At 45.8% G+C, this 20,228-nt stretch overlaps 1 protein-coding gene across 12 annotated transcripts in view; it reads right to left on the bottom strand.

The window, feature by feature from the left end:
* The window catches only part of Myt1 (myelin transcription factor 1), a 64,276-nt gene that overhangs the window by 7,537 nt on the left and 36,511 nt on the right, over positions 1-20,228 (bottom strand). For 7 of the 12 annotated variants that reach the window (XM_063284249.1, XM_063284251.1, XM_063284248.1 and 4 more), the window contains 11 exons: positions 19,503-19,637; positions 18,943-19,033; positions 17,823-17,936; positions 15,759-15,973; positions 14,183-14,307; positions 13,039-13,308; positions 10,600-10,754; positions 9,728-9,790; positions 9,498-9,566; positions 5,958-6,020; positions 5,465-5,548 (listed from right to left, as the gene is read on the bottom strand). In XM_063284249.1, the coding sequence (XP_063140319.1) occupies positions 5,465-5,548; positions 5,958-6,020; positions 9,498-9,566; positions 9,728-9,790; positions 10,600-10,754; positions 13,039-13,308; positions 14,183-14,307; positions 15,759-15,973; positions 17,823-17,936; positions 18,943-19,033; positions 19,503-19,637 (1,384 nt within the window). Of the gene's footprint in view, positions 1-6; positions 917-5,464; positions 5,643-5,957; positions 6,021-9,497; positions 9,567-9,727; positions 9,791-10,599; positions 10,755-13,038; positions 13,309-14,182; positions 14,308-15,758; positions 15,974-17,822; positions 17,937-18,942; positions 19,034-19,502; positions 19,638-20,228 lie in introns of those variants that run through there. The other 5 variants (XM_063284255.1, XM_063284256.1, XM_063284257.1 and 2 more) reach the window with 5 other exon arrangements.

The following is a 20,228-nucleotide window of genomic DNA, read 5'->3' as shown; positions in this document are numbered from 1 at the left end:
GACTGAGGTGACCACAGGGGCCCTCGGTAAGAGGGTTTTGGAATCCTGTAAAGCCAGGCTCTAGATACCAAGCATCATGTACTTGATACTTTTTTAAAAAGATTTATTCATTAATTTTATTTAAGTACACTGTAGCTGTCCTCAGACACACCAGAAGAGGGCATCAGATCTCATTACAGATGGTTGTGAGCCACCATGTGGTTGCTGGGATTTGAACTCAGGACCTCTGGAAGAACAGACAGTGCTCTTAACCACTGAGCCATCTCTCCCATCTGAATCCCATCTCTGGCTTTCCAGATGGGGATGTTGTCCTTCTCCCCCTTTGCCCTTGGCTCTTGCATAACAGGGCCTGCAAATCAGGAGAGTGGTGAGGGCACCCTAGGCCAGGCAGATCAATAGGCCTGTTAACCTACAGCTTCAGAGCTGTATCACAGCATGGTATCCAGGGGTATTTGGAGAACACAGTACTCAGACAGGAAAGTCTTGGCTTTGATCACCCATAATCACCCTGCTGAAGGCTGGTCAGGAGCCATTCCTTTGTTCCAGGTACTTGAAGACAGAGATAGAAGCACTATGGCAATAATATAGATGCAGATGACAAATGTCCTAGGCATGGTGTATGAAGGATTGGCTAGGACCAATGAGATATGGAGAGCAGGGCCTCCAGGAACCCACCTAGTCCCCAGAACAAGATCTTCAATCTAAAATCTTCCACCCCTCTCCAACCAACACAACTCAATTCATCATATGTTCAGTGTATGCTAAGAACCGTAAATATATAGGATCCAAGGATACTGCTGCCATATTTTACAGAATTCTCTGTGGTTGCAAAGAAGTCAGGACATGACATCTTCAGGAAGACAAAGGGCCAGAATCAGTCTCCTACTGCCAGGTAGTCTCTTGCTGAATCCTGCTCCTGGGGCATAGAGTAGCAAGGTGACAGCAGCAAGTTAGTACCCCATCTCAACTCTAGGAAACCCTTAGAGATAGTCTCCTAACTACTTTTGCTTCTTCTTCTACCCGAACAGCCCCTCTTTTCTCCTCCCCTCTCCTTCTTGCTCCTCCAGTTCACATAGGTCTCAGACAACATAGAATGTCCATAAGGTCAGCACAAGGTGATCTCAGCCTGAAGCCCATAACAAGGACACACCAAGAACACTCCCTAGAGGCTTTGGATAGCTCACATTCAATGTCTAACTCCTCAAATCTTGATGCCCGCCAGTGTGAGGTGGGGAATACCTAGGCCAAAGACGGCCAACCTGAGTGTTAAGGTGAGACCTCTACTGAGTCCCCAGTATCACAAACTCAAAAGACCAGCTGATATAGGCTCTTCAGTCACTCCGGACAGCTGAATTCTTCTAACCACTTGAATAGCTTCTAATCTCCTTGCAAAAAAAGGGTTTCTATTATTTACTGGAATCTTATACATAAGCAGTATTTGGGAATGATTCCTTTCTCTTAACTATGGTGTCAAATCTTCAAAATCATGTTTGACATTATGCTGAGACATGAATACGGAGTAATCCAACAGGCTTCCTTGCTCCTTGGATGAGCTTATCTTTTCCAGAATGAACAGTGGGACATAGAAGCCATGTGTGTAGTGACATGAGACATGGGCAGGACAGCAGAGAGCAAAGGAATAGCTGTCAGATCTAGAGTGGATAGGACAACATGGACCTCCAGGAGTGGTTAATAGAACAGGGAAAACATCAATACCTGACCTCTACACTGGATGCTCTGTTGACTTCTATGATCTCAAAGTGTTGACATGACTTAGCTTCAAACAGTGCTTATATGGAACATTGAGAATGATAATTCTAGCACAACCCTTGCAAAACTACAGCTTGCATCTGCTAACAGAAACCCATTCTTCCATAGGACTTGGTGTAGCCATTAAAGTTTCTGCTTTAGTCTGTATTTGTTTAAAGATGGTGGGCAAATCATAAATATTTTATGAGCAAGCTCTATAAAATGGAAATCTCTCGGGCATCCCAATCTTGCTATAAAGACATTAGGAAATCATCATGCAAGTGCTGCTTGGCATCTGCAGTCTCCTCCTAGTTGCAGAAGCTTTGTTTTTTTTTTAAAAAGCAAACTTAATGGCACTTTAGAAAGAGGAAAACTGCTGGAGAGATGGCTCAGTGGTTAAAGGGCACCCACTTGCTCTTCCAGGGGTGCTGAGTTCAATTCCTACATGGCGGCTCATGAGGGATGCCCTCTTCTGGTGTGTCAGCAACATTGTGCTCATATACGTAAAATAAATAAATCTTTTAGAAAGAAGAAAACTATTTCCCCAGCTAATTTGAAAAATACCAATTTTGACCTTATTCATTTGCAAATGCAGCATAATTCACCAATAATATCAGCCAGCAGAGTCCTTGCTGATATGCTCGGTAAAGACTTTGCATCCATATGACCCCAGGCAAATCCCTGGATTCTTTGGCAGAAAAAAATAATTTTTTTCACACCAAGATTTAACCAGCACATTTTTGCATTGCTAATTTAGCACCCTTTACAGGTTTTGTTGTAAAAATTAAATAAATTTTATTAGACTAAATAAGTAGTTCCGAATGATGTGATGTTGGCTAGGCCTTTATTCAACTCAATTTTGACTACAGCTGGAACAAACTGGGAGAAGAAGAGTAATCCCAGGCCAAGTTGTTTTTCTGCTAACTGAGTAGAGTGGGTGTGGTTGGCCCAGTAAACCACACAATCAGGGAAGGCCTGCTTCTTGAAAGCCCACTGGGCCCATCCCCAACAGGCAGCCTAAATCCTGATCAACTCCCTAAACAGAGACACCTGTTCTGTTCACCTGTTGTGGAACCCTCTGTCCATTTTACTAAGGGTCAGCTCTGAATTCCCATGTGCTGGGTAAATTGGTCAGTGGGTCATTCCTGTTTGAGCCTGTGATAGGGCGTGTCCTCACCTGCAAAAGAGTGAGTGCTGCAGGAAACTAAGCTCTCTCTGGGAAGAATAATCTTACAACAATACAAGAAGTACCTACTGACTTATCACATATGGTAAAGGTTTGCCCATAAACCACCAGAAGACATATCACCCCCACCATACAAACATACACACACACACACACACACACACACACGCACACACACACAGGAGAATGGAAGCAGTCAACTGTATTTTTGCTTCAGGGACTTGTGTCACTAAGAGCCACAAAAGATGTGGGAACTTTCTAGAACTCCTGGTGAGGCAATGATACTTTGCTTTGAGCTCTTTTCTGTCCCCCACCTCCTGAAGTTCTAGCCCATGCACTGGCTATAGCAAATGATGAAAAAAGCCTCTTGCTATGATATTTTTGTGGTCAAACCCAATTTCCCCAAGGAAAAAAAATGAAAAGGGATTATAAGAAACTAGCCTTGAAGTACTGTCCTCATTACCTAATGGAGAAAAGTTTGAACAAAATCTTCAAGCTTAAAAAGTTGTCTCTGGTCCTTAATTAGGAGACTTATATTTATTTAAAAAAATGAATAGAAGAAGCAATCAAAGATGGTAAAGCAGGTGGTAACTTTAATTCACCTAAACTGGGCCAACAAGACCCAGATACTCAGCAGAAAAGTGGACATTTTCAATGTGTTTTAAGACAGAAGAGGAAAGATACAGAAAGAAAGGAGAGTAACAAACGTTACTTGTTGGCTCTCGGTAACTCTATAAGATTTATAAAATGGTGAGAGAAAAAAAAAGACTCTGCAAGAGGATTTGTAAAAGATGTTCAGGCCAAGATGTTAAGAAAGGAGTTACTAGAATACAAATAAGGACTTATCAGGTAGTACAGGAATGGTTCCACAAACTGCCTACGTTCATGGAGAGCCAGTGCCACAGAAAACAGATCAGTCCTAAAGATGCAAATGCTGCAAGGGGAAGAAGGTGGATCGAGAGATTATATTGATGAAGGCATGAAAGACAGAGAGAAAATAACATTCCATTGTGAAGGAAACTAAGAACCAAGACATAGGCCAGAGGTTCTATCATTGTCTTAGGTCAGAAAGGTCCACATAGTTTTTTTCATGTGTAAGAACATACAGCTGCTTGAAACATTGCATGCCTTCCAAAAGCCAGTATCTACTCCTAACCAAATTATTTTTATCACCTCTTATCTTGGTCAAAGCATAGAGATATCAAATGAAGATATCTAGATGAAGACATGCCAATTTACTGTCAACCATAAGAAAAGGGATGCCTAATCTTCGAGTTCCAGAAAATAGCCTTCTCTCCTTGATAAACTCTCTCGGCAGAAAAACCCCTTCCTAGGAGGAGTGAAACGGAAGGAATTGATCAAATGCATCAGGTACACTTGGTAGGCTTTTATCTAAGCCAGGAAAGGTGGGACCATATAAGAGAGAAGTGTGTGAGGATGAGAAACTACTTGCTACTGGATATTCTTTAAATGTCCACCTGTATAGTGTCTTAAAAGTTAAGTGAGGAATAAACACAGATAAAAAAGCCTCAACTTTGGCCTTTATGTATGGTGACTCCAGTGTCAAGATAAAGTTATATATCTCTAAGTCTCTCCATGTAGCCCTTGCTGTCCTGAAATTTATTATGTAGACCAGGCCAGGCTGGCTTTGAAATCACGAAGATTTGCCTGTCTCTGTTTCCAGAGTGCTGGGATTAAGCCATGCCCAGTTTGTAAAAATTACTTTTTAAAAAATTACTCTAGCATCTGATAGGCCATACCTTGGAACTGATTCAGCTGTGCACATGAACAAGCTAAGACCAAAATGCTACCTATGTGTTTTTACTTCACTAATGACCCTTCATTGTTAAGCTAGGGAATTTATACTCTGTATCTAACTGGTAATCAGAAAAAGAGAACAACTTGTAAAAGAGATTAAAGACCAAGAATATCCTCTTTAATCCCCACATTGGGTCTAGTCCCCAGTTTTAGCTCTTCCAGACTCCCCTTCTTCATTAGTTCTATGAAGATGTGCTGATGGTCAGACAGGTAATAGTCAAAGATACAACATCATCCTAATGACCTGCCCTCTAAATCTTTATGCCTGAACCTTCTTGCCAGACAAAATACAGACTACAAGGCCAATGGGGATCCCAGAACCACTATCCGGCAGTAGGGTACTGAGCTTCCCAAAGCACCTCTTAACCTGAACCCAGAGAACACAGTCTGAGATCAATATTCAGGAATCAATGTGTCAGGTTCCAGTATTTCTGTAAAAATGAAGAATGTCACCAATCAACTTAGTGGCCAGGTGTGAGGAAAAGCCTAAGGTAAGTTGTTTCATTTTGTGTTGGTTTTGAGACAGGCTCTCATTATGTAGCTCAGGCAAGCTTAAACACAACAATCCTCCTGTTTCCAACCTCTCAACTTCTAGGATTCCAGATTTGCATTCAAAAGGATTTGGTTCAGATTTTTGTTGTTTAGTTAAAACATTTTTTTTTAAATCTCAAGTTTTCAGAATAATGAAGGAGCCATCATGACCCAACATACTTCATCAACTCGGGGTCCTCCTTGTCATCCTTGGTAGGCGCCACCTTGAGTCCACTCTTCTTGGCACGTGGGCAGCCTGACAAACTGGTTTTGAAAGAGGAAAACATGCCACCTCAGTCCCAGAACAGCAGCTCCCTCACTGTCTGCCTCATGCTACTCCCTCAAGTTCTGTGTCCCCCTGCGGGGGTGGGAAGGAGGGAAGAAAGGATCAATCAGTCAGCTGACTCATCAGGTATGCCTTCATGTGGAGCAGAGTTGGCTCTCACAGAGACTTCGAACAGGGCAACAGAACAATCAAAAGTGGGAGACATCTTCAGGAGCCTCTCGTCTGATACTTTGTCTTTTGGCTTAGGGATGACTGGGCAATGCTGGAAGTGCCAACAACTCCAGAGATACAAATGGGCTCTATTTGTTGGCAACTGTAATATCTTATTCAGAACATTAGCACTTTGTCTAAGTCAGAACTTTCACCGCTACCCTCACCCCCACTCACCTCCGGTGTGAAGCATAGTTCCCTGTTATGTGGCCAGAGCCATCACAGCCAGGTGTGGGGCACCTGCAGAAGAACATAGGATGAGGACAGAGCCTATAAAGACGGGCGCTTTTGGGCTCAGCTCTCAACTGAGTCCATCAAAATCTTAAGCTCTAGGTCCCTCAAACAAACCCCCCCACTCCATTTAAGCACCTCTCTATAAAGGAGCATCACTCACCTTAGTCTGTCATTGCCAGCAACAAGTATTCAATAGGATCGTATCAGGGACTCAGTACTAACCCCCGTCACTCCCAGAGTAACCCAGAAAGCCAAGAAAAGTGTAGATACACACAGCGACAAATAGGGCACTGGACTCAGCCCATTGTCTTTGCTGTTCCCAGCTTAGCTTTTAATCGAGTTGCAGCCATATATGGTTATCTAGAACACATTTAAGCCTTGTTTAATCATGAGAACTCAGAGACGTGCCCATGAGTACCTGCTGTGTGGCAACTGCAGATCTGACCCCTGCTTGGTGAGTAGAGAACTCAGCCAGTGGCTTTTATGGGCACATAGACCCAGCAAGGATAAAATAAGAAACCAAAAAAAAATGAAAGTCAAGGTTTATACATCCAAAAATGTCTCATGAATATATCCCACACAGTGGTAGAAATTATACTATAATATTATGAACACGGACTTTTCTTGAGTTCTTTTCTCCCAAGTGGAAAACTGTGGCAGGTGTTGATCGATGGGGCTGACATGGAGGTAGACCCATCTCACCAGATCTGCTACTTTGCATCTTGCCAGTAATTACAGTGGGAAGCAGCGAACATTTGGTATTGATTATCCAAAGTGCTGCTCCATGGCATCCTGTCCCTGGGAAGCCTCTGACTTCCTGTACACAAGCAGTATCTGGCCTTTGGAATATAGTACTTCTTATATGAAGGACAGAAGCTAGGAGTCTGGCATCCCAGAGAATGGCATAGCTGCCATCACTTCTTGTGACCCCAGAGCCTTTTGGGAGTATCTTCCCAGCCTCCTCAGGTCCCTCACGGTGTAAGATACTGAATGCTTCTTTGGCTCTCAGGCCGCTGATCTACCAAATCTTTCTCTAGTCTTCATGAGGTCATGTAGTGGGTGTACATCACAGTAGTAGGGCTACATCACCACCACGGTAGCCCTACTGTCCAGAAGTCCAAGTACAGGGACCGAGAATAATTCCTCCTTGCTTTCAGTAGAAAGAAGTTCAGTCTGAGACCCAGGAATTCTGCTGCTTGTCTTCATGTCAAGGAAGCATCCAGCAAAGGTTTAGTACAGAAAGTGGTGGTCACCCAGTAGCCACACTGAAACCCAGGCCTCTGCTCTATGAGTTGTACCAGGAGTAAGGTACAGACATACTCAACAGCACCCGTGAGTCTCGGGAGGGTCTGTGGCTTCCCAAGAACTAGCAGATGCCTAGAATGCAGGAGAATGTTCTGTTTTCCTTGAGAAGCCATTTCTTGATGGCTTTCCTGCAAGTTACACTTAAGGAGGATAGTGTCCAGAGATAGGACAGAAGACTGGGTTTTCTCGATATACTCCTCATGGAGGCAGCCACAAGAATCAGAGCTGCCTTTATCCTGACAGTCATTTGCTTCTAAGTGCTTTGCCTGAAAAGAAGGAAGAATTTATACCTAAATGATGACTCTGCTTTGGTTGTACCTCAGATCTCTCTCTGTGCCTCATTTCTGTCCTGCAGAAGAACTGCAAACCGTCTATAGCCTGACATGCCTCCACTGTATGGGGTAGTATACACATTTACACCATGGTGAACTGAGCAGCTCAAGGCAGCCCCTTATCACACACAGAAGGAGAGTAAACACCCCTGGAACTTGCTTGAAAACAGAACATGTCAGATCATGTCTGTATTTTAGCATTTGTAGGGAGGCCACAAAAGAGCTCAGGAGCATTGGGGTATCAGGAAATGTGGAAAAGAGGTCATGGTCACCTTCTTCCAAGACCACACTGCAGTCTGGAGCAACAAGGCGACGGACCCAGGAAGAACTCAGGGACAAGAAGTGCTCTGGAGGCAGTAGGGACACCTGAGACATACCCATATGAGGAAGCTTTCCTCAGCTGTGCCCGCAGAAGTTTTCTGTTGAATTTTTTTTAACAGGCTTAGGGTGCAGACCCTCCCAGGGTCTATCTTCTAATGGGTCAGCCAAGCTTCCTTCTGTTGGCCCTAAATGTGTGTTTCAGGGCCACAGAATGTATCGTTATATACTGAAATAGAGAGTTCTCTAGGGCCTGAGTTAAAAAAGGAAGCAGAATTCAATATAAAAAATGGATATGAGGGTAGGAGAGAATACAAGAAAGATAATAAAGTGTCTGGAGGGGTATTGTATGTGTGGCGGGGGCGGGGGGCAGTTCCCTGAGGCTGTAGGACTGAGTTCTCCAATTTTGAGTTTCATGACTAAACTACAGTATTAGTGAGTGAATGAGTAATTACGTAATCCTATGGGGGTATGCAACTGATATCCACTGCCAGGAGGAACGGAGCTGATTAGAGAAGAACACAGAGTGGGCACTGGAAAACCATGGATTTCTGTCCTGGTGAAAATCAGCTCAAGTCCCTTCTGCTGTTAGCATTCTAACTCCTTGTCCAAAGGGCACTAGCATCCAGCACCTGTCTGGTGCTAAATCAGATCCAGGGAGTCTGGGCCTGGATTCACAGCCCCTATCACAAAGGACTGTGAGAGGGAGGGCGGGGGCCCTGTTGTGAGGAACTGAACAGCAGGCTAGTAACTTCTCCTTCCAATGTCACCTGCACAGGGTAACCCCAGCTCAGGGTCATGGAGACTGTAATGTCACAGACAACAGAGAAAATGAAAGCCAGAAACAATGGAGGCACTGGCTCCAGCTCCAAGAGAACAGATGCCTGGAAACCTCTGGGTGCTTGTTCCTCTCTTCCGAGGGCTGTCAGGCAAACTGACAGTTGTGGGTGCTAGCAGAGCCTTGTCTGCTGCACATGGGTTAGGGCAGAGAGGAACAGAAGCAGGGAGAGGCCCAGCAGAGGGAAGGCAAAAGCACTGTGTAGGACTGGGAGGGCACCAGGGAGAAACAGAACAGCCAAGGCAGATGGGAAGCAAGGAGCATTCTCGGGTATTGTTAGTGATAGTTCATTTGACAAGAGCCCCGTAGCCTACAGCCACTAAGCCACAGCCAAGTTCCAGCTTTTCTCAGTATCTAGAGTGGTAATAGGAAAAGCAGGCCCGGCAGCCCTGTCAGAGACCTGGGAAGTAGCTGGGGAAAGAGCTGGCGCAGTACAGGAGCTCTGCTCCAGGAAGTGAGACAGACAGTGCTCAGCGGTTCAGATTGCTCAAAGCTGGAATCACAGGTGCAAGGGCAGCCCAGCGAAGCGAATTAGCCCTTTCAAGCCCCGCTCCTCTTCCCCATCCCAGGAAAGCAGAGCCAGCCTGGGATGGTATCTCAGAGAAGGCTGACTTGGTAAGAGCCTCATAAAGGAGAGAGCAAAGCCAGGGAGCTGCCCAAGAGATAGGCAGTCAGTGAGCGCAAACATACTTGAGGTCAGCAGAGTGGGCAGCCATGAGGTTTCTGAGGCTCTTGTCAGCAAGAGGGCAACCAGAGAGGCTGAAAGAGAAGAGATGGGATATGGGGTGAGCCATAGAGGGGAGCAGAGGAGATGAGGAGGAGCCCCACACATACACATGCACACACACACACACACACACACACACACACACACACACACACAGCGCACTGGAGCCAGTTCAGAGGAGCAGGGCACGAACCTGCGATGGGAGGCATAGTTCCCGGTGATATGGCCACTACCGTCACAGCCGGGGGTGGGACAGCTGGACAAAGGAAAAAGAGCGTCAGAACAGAGAACCATGCACACCTGCAGGCCTTCCCCCAGAACAAGACAATTAAGGGCAGGTGGCCATCCTCAAATCACAGCTCTCACCTTTGGGACTGGAAATTTCTCCTATACAACTTAACTCAAGAAGGAAGAAGAACTTGAAGTTAGGATGCCTCTGAAGCATGAGTGTTGTGTGTGCATATGCATGCTATGTGTACACATGTGTGCTCATGAGCATGTAGATGGATTACTCCTCTCTTCTCCAGTTCCTAAAGCAGCACAATTTTCTCTGAGAATGAGAAGACAGACTCAGCCAGCCTGGGAAGGCCTGGTGCCAGGGTAGAAAGAAACTAGGGGGTGCAGTATAAGGAAAGGAGGATCCCTATATCCTTCATAAAATTAGCTCTGAGCACAGGTTAGAGTTTAGATCAACGGTGGGAAAGGTGCTATGCATAGCCCGTCTCAGGCTTTTAGAGGACATGTGGCAGTAGAGGTTAATGAAAGACTCTGCCTGTTCCACCCTGAGGTCCAGCAGCTCCCAGAGCTGAGAGCTGGTGTCTGAACCCCTCTGCCCATGACTACAATATTTATCTTGTCCTGTTCTGTTCTAGATTGTGGGCTGGACCAGAGGAGCTTCCTGGTTCTTAATTGCCTTCAGAGGATAATGTTCACACCCATCTCAGTGCAAAGATAAAAGAAAACTCGTCATTGTGAACTACCTGGATCTAGGTCATTGCTGAGTTCTGGGACCAGGTCTGTTTTGCCAAGATTCCTGGGAACCCAGTCTGCCAAGGCATCACTTACGTGAGAAGCTCCTTCTTTATGTCCTTGGAAAGAAACTTCAGCTTAAAGTTGGTTAGGGTGACTTCCCCTGGGTACTTTCGCTCTTCAAAGTTCTCTTCTGACACCTCCTGATCATCTGCTTCAGAAGAAGCAAAAGAGTGTGCTGCTGGCTCCGACTGAAGAAGAAAAAAAGCAGGGAACGTTTTAACAACCGGCAAAGAGGTCAGATGTCCAACCTAGTGGGGAATAAAGAGGAACCCTTCAGTAGTACTCACAAGATGTTTGACCTTATGAAAGATGTAGAAAGACCTAGCAACCCCAAGACAGAAGACCACACTATGAAAATCAGGCTACTCAGCTGTGGCCCACCTCCACCAAATTACCACAGAATGGACACCCAGGTACAGTACTCTTTAGGGCTCGACTCTCAGTAAGCACTAAATAAGGTTGCTGAGGTATTTCAAAGCAGAGTTGGATAACATACTAGTAGCCTAATGATAATTATAGTAAGCTTGAGACCTCCTGGTGCACAGCAGCATGCCTCGATCAGATCAGACACTTAACAAACACCACTAACTGATCTCTGGGAGCAGGAGTATTTTCTTATTACCCATAGACTCAGGGGTGTGGCACCCGGAATAAGGAACGACAACTCTTCCATTGAAGGCCAGGGGTCCTACAGCCTTGGAATAACAGCTTTTAGCAAGACAAGTACACCAGATTTCAGGTTCCAGAACTGTACCAACTTGCTATGTGAGTTTCAATAGGCTATTCGGGCACTGCATCTGAAAAGACGCAGTCCTTAAATAAGAGAAACCCATGAAGCTGCAGCACACAGAGCAGCCCTAGGTAGCCAGACTGTAGTAGCTGTTACAATTCTTGTCATTAGACAAAGCTCTAGGATAGTGATTTGTTTGTCTAAGCAATTGGATAAAGGTCCCCGGAAAGACACACTAAAGAGAAGTGTTTAGAGTCGGTAAAGCCAGGAAGTAGAGGCCCCATAATAGGGGCTGAAAGTACCCATGATATCAGGACAATTGCTGTCAGAATTGGTGAGCCACTGGGAAGGACTGATGGGACAGTCTGAGTAAGGAACAGGGAACAGAGGGAGTGGAATGGAAAAGGCCTGATCCAAGAGCTTTCGAGAGTGAAATATAACTAGGAAGGGTGAGGAGAAGAAAGGTTTAGGAAAACTTGGCAAAGTCTGCAGGTAGAGCATGGGGCAGGCCTCAGCAGAAGGACCGCAGGATCTCTAAGAGAGATCCCACTGCAAATGGTAGCTCATTTCTGAGGAGACAATGATGTTGCAAGAGGATATGCTGAGGGAACGGAATAAAAAGACCAGAGCTGAACTAGGGCTAGTGAAAAGGCAAGGAAGGGTCCCAAGATATCTACCAACTCATGGCCCAAGAAATAAGTTGAGAAGTCACAGTTAGGAGATCAGTGAACAACTTAACTCTGGGATTAAAGCACGAATCATCTAAGTTTCTAGGCCCAAGAATGATAGAAAAGTGAAGACACTACACAGAGGGCACCCAAACCTCTACTAGGGCTCTTGCCAAGTGCGAGAAGGTAGATATGGCTCTATGTGCACTTCCCTTCTGTGATGGCTTACCCCAGTTAACCCAAGGGGGCGGTTAACTATGCTGTGTTGCCTCGACCAGGAACCCAACCTATCCCTGTAAAAACTGGGTAACCCTGAGTCTTACTCAAGGAGGGAATAAGAGGTATATGGCCCAGTTCCCCCCAGAAGGTAGGGACTGCTAGTCTCACACTGGCTGTCCAGACTCTGTTTCTTAGGAAGCGTCCTAATAAGGTGGAGAAACTCACACATTTTGCACTCAGGTGTGTAAACAATAGAAAAAGGAGTGTTCCAGCTCACTCTGATGTCAAGTTAATGCCTCTCTCCCCATCCAGTAGTTGTCTTAGGGACTCAGGCCTTTGCCCACTACAAGGATCCCATGCCAAGGCCCCCTGGGCCAGCAGTTCCTCACTGCTCTTGGTCCAAAGACCCAGGCATCAAACCACTGTCTGGACAGCAACTGTGCTTGATGGAATATGTTGGGAAAGGGGAGCAAGGCAGCCCAGGGAGCTACTGGTGAAAGGCTCAAGAAAACAAATTTTTTCCAAATCATCCCCAGGAGATATAAAACATCCCTGCCCTCTTTGGAAAATCTACGTTGTTGCTAGCCACTAAATTCTGTTGATGCGAGAAGACCAACTATCTTTATGGAACAAGACTGAGCATAACAACGCTGGAGAAATCTTTGCTGCCGGCTGTGACCTGAGTTTTGGATGCCCTGAAGATGAAGAATCCTGTGTAAAAGGAGAAAGACCTTGAAGGCTCTACATAAACCTCTCAAGGAAAAGATATCCAAGAAGCAAGCAGGACACACAGCAGTCCTGAAAGCAGCTGAGAGCCTACACGCTCAGGCTATACAAAGGGCCCCCGGCACCTACCTCCTCAGGCTCTTCCTCTCGGAGTCGGCTAGGTTTGGTGTAGTCTAGAGGACGGTCCCACTCATCCTGGCGAGAGGCCTGGCTGGACTGGGGTGAGGTCATAGAGCTGCTGGGGGCGCTGGTACTGCTCTGACGCTGAGAGACATCAGGAGACTTGACACCAGGGCTGCTACTGCAGCTGCTGCTGCTGGGAAAAGTGTTTTCTCGCTTGCGGTGCTTGTGCATGCTCAGGTCCAGAGTTCCGTTCTCATCTACCTCAATGTCCACAGCCTGCAAATATGAAGGTTAAGAACAGGGTTAGAGGAGTTGGGGATTTAGTTCAGTGGTAGAGCGCTTGCCTAGCAAGTGCAAGGCCCTGGTTTCGGTCCTCAGCTCTGGGTGTGTGTGGGATGGGTGTGGAGGGGGCAAATAGGGTTAGCAAACTGAGCCTCTTCCTGAAAGTGTCTTCTGGTCACAACACTGACTCTTGTAGAAGGAAACAATGACCTGCTTAGAGGAAGGAATCAACACCACATCCTAACTCAGGTAAAGCCCTGTAACCCCTTTCTCCTACAGAAGCCAGCCCCTTGAGACCAATGCAAGCTTTAGTGAAAACAAGTCCTTGACCCTGAGACATGTCACTCACCACTAACTTCCAGAAAAGCACATGGGAACACGGTATGAGCCTGGCCTTGAGCTTCACAGTACAACAACTCTTTTCATGGCTACTCACCTACCCTTTTGGGTTATCTGAGCCATTACCAGATGGTCAAATGTAATATATATATATATATATATATATATATATATATATATATATATATATATATATATATATTATCAGCTAAGGGCAGAGAGATGTCTCAGCTGTTAAAAGCACGTATTAGTCTTTCAGAGGACCATGTTCAGTTCAGTTTCCAGCACCTACATCAAGCATCTCACTACAGCCTATAACTCGAGTTCCAGGGTATCTGATGCCTTCTGGTTCTGAGAGTCTGCACACACACGATGCACATAGACTCGATGCAGGCATGCTTGTGTGCACATAAATAAAACATAAACATTTTAAAATAAATGTCAACACCAGCCATAGCCTTACTGTGATTTTTCTCAGTATAATTACCCATTCTTCTCTCCCCAAAGGGTTTCAGGATGGTATGCCTACCTTGCTGGGGAGGTCCTGTGGCTTTGTGCTGAGGTTCTCTGGCATTTCCCAACACCGAGTGGAGAGGTTCAGGATGGCTGTGGCAGCCATGTGTGCAGCCTCAGCATCATGAGAGTAATCGAAGCCTACAGAAGAAGATGAAGTACTTATAAAACCACTGGAAGCGCAAGGCCCTGGGTTCGGTCCCCAGCTCCAAAAAAAAAAAAAAAACAAAAAAAAAACCACTGGAAGATGAGACTGCACCTGGAGGAGGTGACTTTGGTAATGGTTGGATGCTAAAAGGGAACAACCTAGACTAACCTAGACATAGACAGAAGCAGCAGACAAATGGGGAGAGAGCTAGGGGTCAAGGCACAGCACTCGCACATTATCACACACTCCTACTGCTCTTGTATCCAGCACTGAAAAGGCACCCCATTTCTGAACATTTGGTCAGAAATTTTGTCAGAAATAAGAACATTCTAGAAATATACTCTAACAGACTTGATAATTTCAAACAAACAACAGGAAAAAAAAAACCCTGTCCATCAACAAATACTTCAATTCTGTAATTCTGTAAATAGGATGCTTATTTGGGATAATATGTCCTGGAAAATTTTGTCCTATCAGAAGATGCTGCTATGCTCTTGCTGACTTTATGTCCCCAATGATTACTGCTTCCTTAATGAAGCAACATTACCATAAGATACCATAAATAAAGGAGTAATGTTATTTTTTCTAGTAATTATGCTGCAGCTTTAAAATCACTCTCGGAAGTGATATTGTGAGTAAGAAACCACTGTTATTTCCAGAAAGATTCAGACAAGTGGAAAACTCACTTTGAGCCCCTTCCCAGCAATGCTGACACAGCTTCTAAGCAAGTGCATGTGCTTGGAGACGCTGAAAAATGACCTGCAGAGTCTTCTGGTGTTCAGAAAAACATCCCAGGGGCTACCAAGCCTAAGAACTATAATCCTAACAAGTGGGAAACTTGCCCTTGCCGTCTGTGGAGCTGACAAGATCAGCTGGAAGATCTCTGGATCTCCCAGTGCACTGGGTACATTTCCATTTTGCATGCATTTCCAAGGCTAACCACAAAGAAGTGCAGTAAATGGCAAGAAAAGCATGGACGATTGTTCTAGAACATCTCCAGGGATTACTTTGTCAGTATAATTGCCCTTAAAATGTGCTGCTAATGTCACAGAAAATACCATTTCCAGTAAGATGGTCCCCAGGAAACCAAGAAGCTTCCCGCCATGGTGCCATCCTGTACTGCTGGACTCTCCTTAAAGGTGATGCTGGAGCAGACACCCCAGGGCAGATCACATCAGTGAAGTGATTCTTAAGGCTCTGGACATACACACCCATAACAGACCCATGATTTTCTTCACAAATAATTAGGAAAACAGAAAGTCTCAAAGTGAAGATGTAGGCCCTAAGGATGCCACAACTGGTCCACTGGAGCAGCTGAAGAGAGAGAGAGCGAGGACTCAGGCTGACACTCTGTCCCTCTTAGCTCCCAAGAGAATCCCTCCCCCACTGTCCCTCTCAGGAGCAATGTGAGAGGAGAAACATTAAACAATTCTCCCCAACTTACATTGGAAGGCTTTGGGTGAGGTTTCGCTGGTCTGAATCTTTGGGGCAAGCATACGTTTGCCAAAAACCTGAGCATCAAAACTTGCGTAGTCAAAGGTGACTTTGGAGAACTTCTCCAGCTCCTTGGCCAAGTTGGCCCTGGGTGTGGTGGGAGCCACATTGGGTCGGTAGCTCCCATAAGGAGGAACCTCGAGCTGCTTCACAAAACACATGGGCCTGGGGTATGAGACAGATGCAGAGTCTGTAAGGTTGGGACTCAAAGACCCCATGCTATCTCTACCCCCACCCTCCAATGGCCCAAGCCAGGAATTCATGCATCCAGGTGAAAAGGAAAACCCAGGGAGATAGACACACGTCCAAAACCCTGCCCCTAATGTTTGGTCAGAGTTCTGCCTCCCAGGACTAAGGGACCCTGGGGCAGGCCCATAATCAGTATGAATAATTGCCTATAAGGAGGAAGCCATAGAACCTGAATGAAATAATGTGTTCTTATTCTAGCAGTATGCCAAAGAAACAAGCCTGAACTTCCTTCAAAGTGTAAGAGAGTAAGTTCCAAGAGCTCAGCTACACAATTAGTGAGTTTCTGAACAGGAAGCTCAGAGGTGAAGGGAAAATGGAAGAAGGAAGAGAGTTTCAGCTCTCCTTGTTCTGGTCTGCAATATGCAATGACTTCAGTAATCAGTGGTGCTTGGAAATGATGGTGAGGACATCTGAGAAACTTGAATGTGGCTGAGGAGAGAACCAGAAGGCTGGTATTCTTAAGGTCCTGTGAAGATCACGTAACAGAAGTGGTAAGATGGGCCCTGTGGTGGAATGAACTCCTAGACTGGACACCAGCTCAGCAACTCCTGGCGAAGCTGTGAGAGCAAGACCATCTGGTACCAGCAAGGAGGCATTCAACTTGACATCTACGTTGGTGTCATTTTTTTTACATCTTTCATTGGTGAAAGGATCAACAAGCAACTGACAAGAAGTTGGAAGGACAACTATGCTACCTGGGACCCAAGAAGTCAAAGGTGTCCATGAATGGAACACAAATTCCACAGAGCAGAAAGATAAGGCCCTATATCCCTAAGCCGTGTTGTGTGGTAGCACACCTACTGAGGGTCTCTTTGGAGTTAGCCAGGGAATGACCAGGGTATGGCACTTCCAAGGAAAGTAGCCAAGAAGGAAGGTGGTGATCAGGGCTCCTACAAGGAGGCAACAGCGCCATGTCAGCCAGTGATTGGCTCTACTGAGTACATGGTCCTGTCTCCCACACTGAATGTGAGAAGAAAAACATGGAACAGGAGTTTAAGAACCAGGAAGAAGGGGTTGTGAGTCCTATATTCTCAGGGAAATGGAAAGCTGTGTATCCTCTGAGTGAGGATCAAAGTGACATTACACTCGCAGTCAGTGACTTGAAGGGGACTATAGTTGACCTAAATAAGTATTTTAAGACAGGGTATCCAGGAAGGGTGTCTTGGACGTGAGCCCAAGCCTCTGGCCTTATTTATAAAACTCACTTTCCAAGGTTACCTATATGGAGAGGCACTAGGCAGATTTGTTCTGATTGTTCTGTCAGAGGACCCTCAATGACAGCATGCACACATGTGCATTAGAACACTTTTGTGAGCTCACCCATATGGGTGTACATATATAGAGAACTTGCAGACATTGCATACCCCTACAGGCACCCATGCCTGCTGCTGTCTCAGATGCTTAGTATCCACGGGAGGCAGCACTCACAGCCCTATGCCCTCCTTTTCCTCTGCCCCAGGATAGGATCCACCCTGATATGGGAGACAAGGACAGCTAGGTGCTCCCTGTATAGTGAAGCCCTCAAGTGGTGCAGTCTGCTATCTCTACACCCTAAGCCTGAATAATTTTCCTGGCTGTATCAGATGTCTTCGCAGAAAGAAGGGCAGAACACACTGTGGCTAGGGGTAGGCAGCTGTTTGCGCCTTGGATGAGGCACTCTGAATGTAAGAAATGTGTCTTGTGTGCCAAGAAGTATATGCATACCACGTAGCCATAACATTGAAGTCCCTGCAGATATTTAGAAAGTATTTCTCATCTCACCCACCTGAGGATCCGATCTGAATTGGAGTTATTTTTGGGAGGATCTCCTGTCTGCAACTGCTGCTTCTCATGAGATTTGGCTAATTTTTCAGCAGCAGCAATGGGACATCCAGACAAACTAGAGGACAGAAAGGGAGAGACATCTGAGCCTTTTCTCCAAGGCGCGTCTGTCCCAGGTTGCCAAAGATATGGTCCTGGGAGCAACACCATTCATAGATAAGAGTTCTAGGCGTATAAAGCCCAGTGTCAGTAACACACTTGTTACTCCTGCAGGACAAATTGTTCCTCCAGCTCTGTCCTCAACCACAGAGAACAAACTTCTCAGACCATTTCTACTTGGGATGAATCACAGAAAATGAAATATACTCTAAAGCTCTGAAAACTGTGGACAAAGGATTCTCCTACACGGACAGCTGTCAGGCTCAGCCCCCTTTTCCCATCTCTCCCCTTTCAGAGGCCTGGGCTGGATTCTAGTATCTTGTCTGTCTACATCATGTTCTTTTGGATAACTCATAGAAGCCAAAGGCTACATTCAGACCACAACTTGGGTGCTGCCTCAGGAGTGCACTGGCCCTCATCAGGATCTACTGTGAGCTCCTGGGCCAGCACATGGATAGGGAACCCAGCCTCTTTTCCAACAAACTGAACTGTAAAGCCTAGGTATTCTTTCCAAAGCACACAACTACTAGGGCCCAGACAGACGCCGTCAAGCTTGTAATGCTCTTGGTGGGGTATGGTCCCTTCTTGGATTAGATGCACCAACAGATGAATCTGCACTGTAGCCTGGAATCCCCATGTCCATCTGACCTCATCACCTACTCAGAGTAACTCTAGGCCTTCCTGTTCATATCCACGTTTTATCTTCTGCCCATGAACAAAAGCTACTAGGCAGAAGTTTTCTGAAAACACAAACTCTACTTTCTCTCATCACAGCAGTATCAGATTTCTCATATGATCACCTCAGTTCACAGGGCATTTGCAGCAACACCAGAGAATGGCCAGCCAAAGCAGGGAGCTATATCTCTGTCCAGAACCTGTCTCAGATGAAGGCTCAAGGCCCAGGCAGGGACACATACCACAGGCCCAACCCTAATTTCCTACCGGGTCCCAGCTCAATTCACTACCTTCTGTGGGTATTGCGGTTGCTGTTCACATGGCCTTGGCCCGTGCAGCCGGGAGTGGGGCACTTCAGCACATTTTCATGCATGGCCAAGACTGTAAGAGAACCAGAGAGAACAAAGGATGAGAGCGGGCATGGCTATAATGGAGAACAGCCCAAGGAAGGTGCAGGAGTCCTGTATAACAGCTGTAGCTGTAAGCAGAGTGCTATGGCGCTCTGAGCCTAATGAGCTCAGTCAAGCACGTCCTTGCCACTTGGATCCTGCCTCCCAGAGAAGAAACTAGACTGTTTCTTTTGGAGTCACAGCTCAGAACTTAATTTTCATAATTTCTGTTTCTATCCTAAGAATATAACAGACATCCAATCTTAAGCTTTTCAAATAAAGAGGCAACTGTGTCAAGGCCTCCACCTGCCCAGCTCAGGGAATACAGACGTCCCCTCCCACAGTTTGTATTTTACTTAGGCTGGTATCTATAGGTGGACACTTCAGAAGACTGTCCACCACCTTATACCACAAAACTCTAAACTTTAATCTTTGGGATAACCCTACATGAAGCTACTCACTCTCTGGAGGAATTCTATCCTTGTGGGGACAGCCAGACAGGCTGCGGTGATGAGGGTACAACCCAGTAACATGGCCAGTGCCATCACAGCCAGGTGTCGGACACTTGATTTCACGCTTCTCCACCCTGGAAGGATCTAAAACACATATGACATATTATGCAAGGCCAGGCGACTGGGAAGGGAGAGGTAGGAACAGTTCGTGTCTCCACTTTTACTGATCCAAGAAAGACAGAAACTGACAATGAGGCAAAGAGCTGCTCCAAAGCCTAGGGAATGTCCCTTCCACCCCATACAGCAGGATGGACAGTAGCTGGAGTGTAGGCACTGTGTAAGGTAAAGTATCTGTCAACACTCCTGAGAAAAGGTGTCTTTGAGGCTTGATAAAATGAGGAAGACACCGGTTATGTGACTTATCTAAATCTATATCCTTAATAAATACCTGAGCATAAAATTAAACTCCAAATTTCAGTTGCCAACCTCACATCTACAGGTTCATGTTGACTACTAAGTGTGGAGATCAGAAGGAAATGAGGGTCCTTATGATGTCTCAGAGAAGTTTCTTTTTGATAGGCCATGCCAGAGCCGAGCTCAGAAATCCAGCAGAGGGAAGTTTCCTTCTCAGTCTCTCCAAGTCCAAATGTAGGGAGTCAGATTTCTACCAATCCAGGCAAGTGATGACATGCTAAGGGACTCAAACCTGAGCCAAATACCTGCCTGAGCCCCCAG

The sequence above is a fragment of the Rattus norvegicus genome, chromosome 3 (assembly GCF_036323735.1).
Source record: "Rattus norvegicus strain BN/NHsdMcwi chromosome 3, GRCr8, whole genome shotgun sequence".
Taxonomy (NCBI): Eukaryota; Metazoa; Chordata; class Mammalia; order Rodentia; family Muridae; genus Rattus; species Rattus norvegicus.
This window is presented reverse-complemented; position numbering and strand designations above follow the sequence as displayed.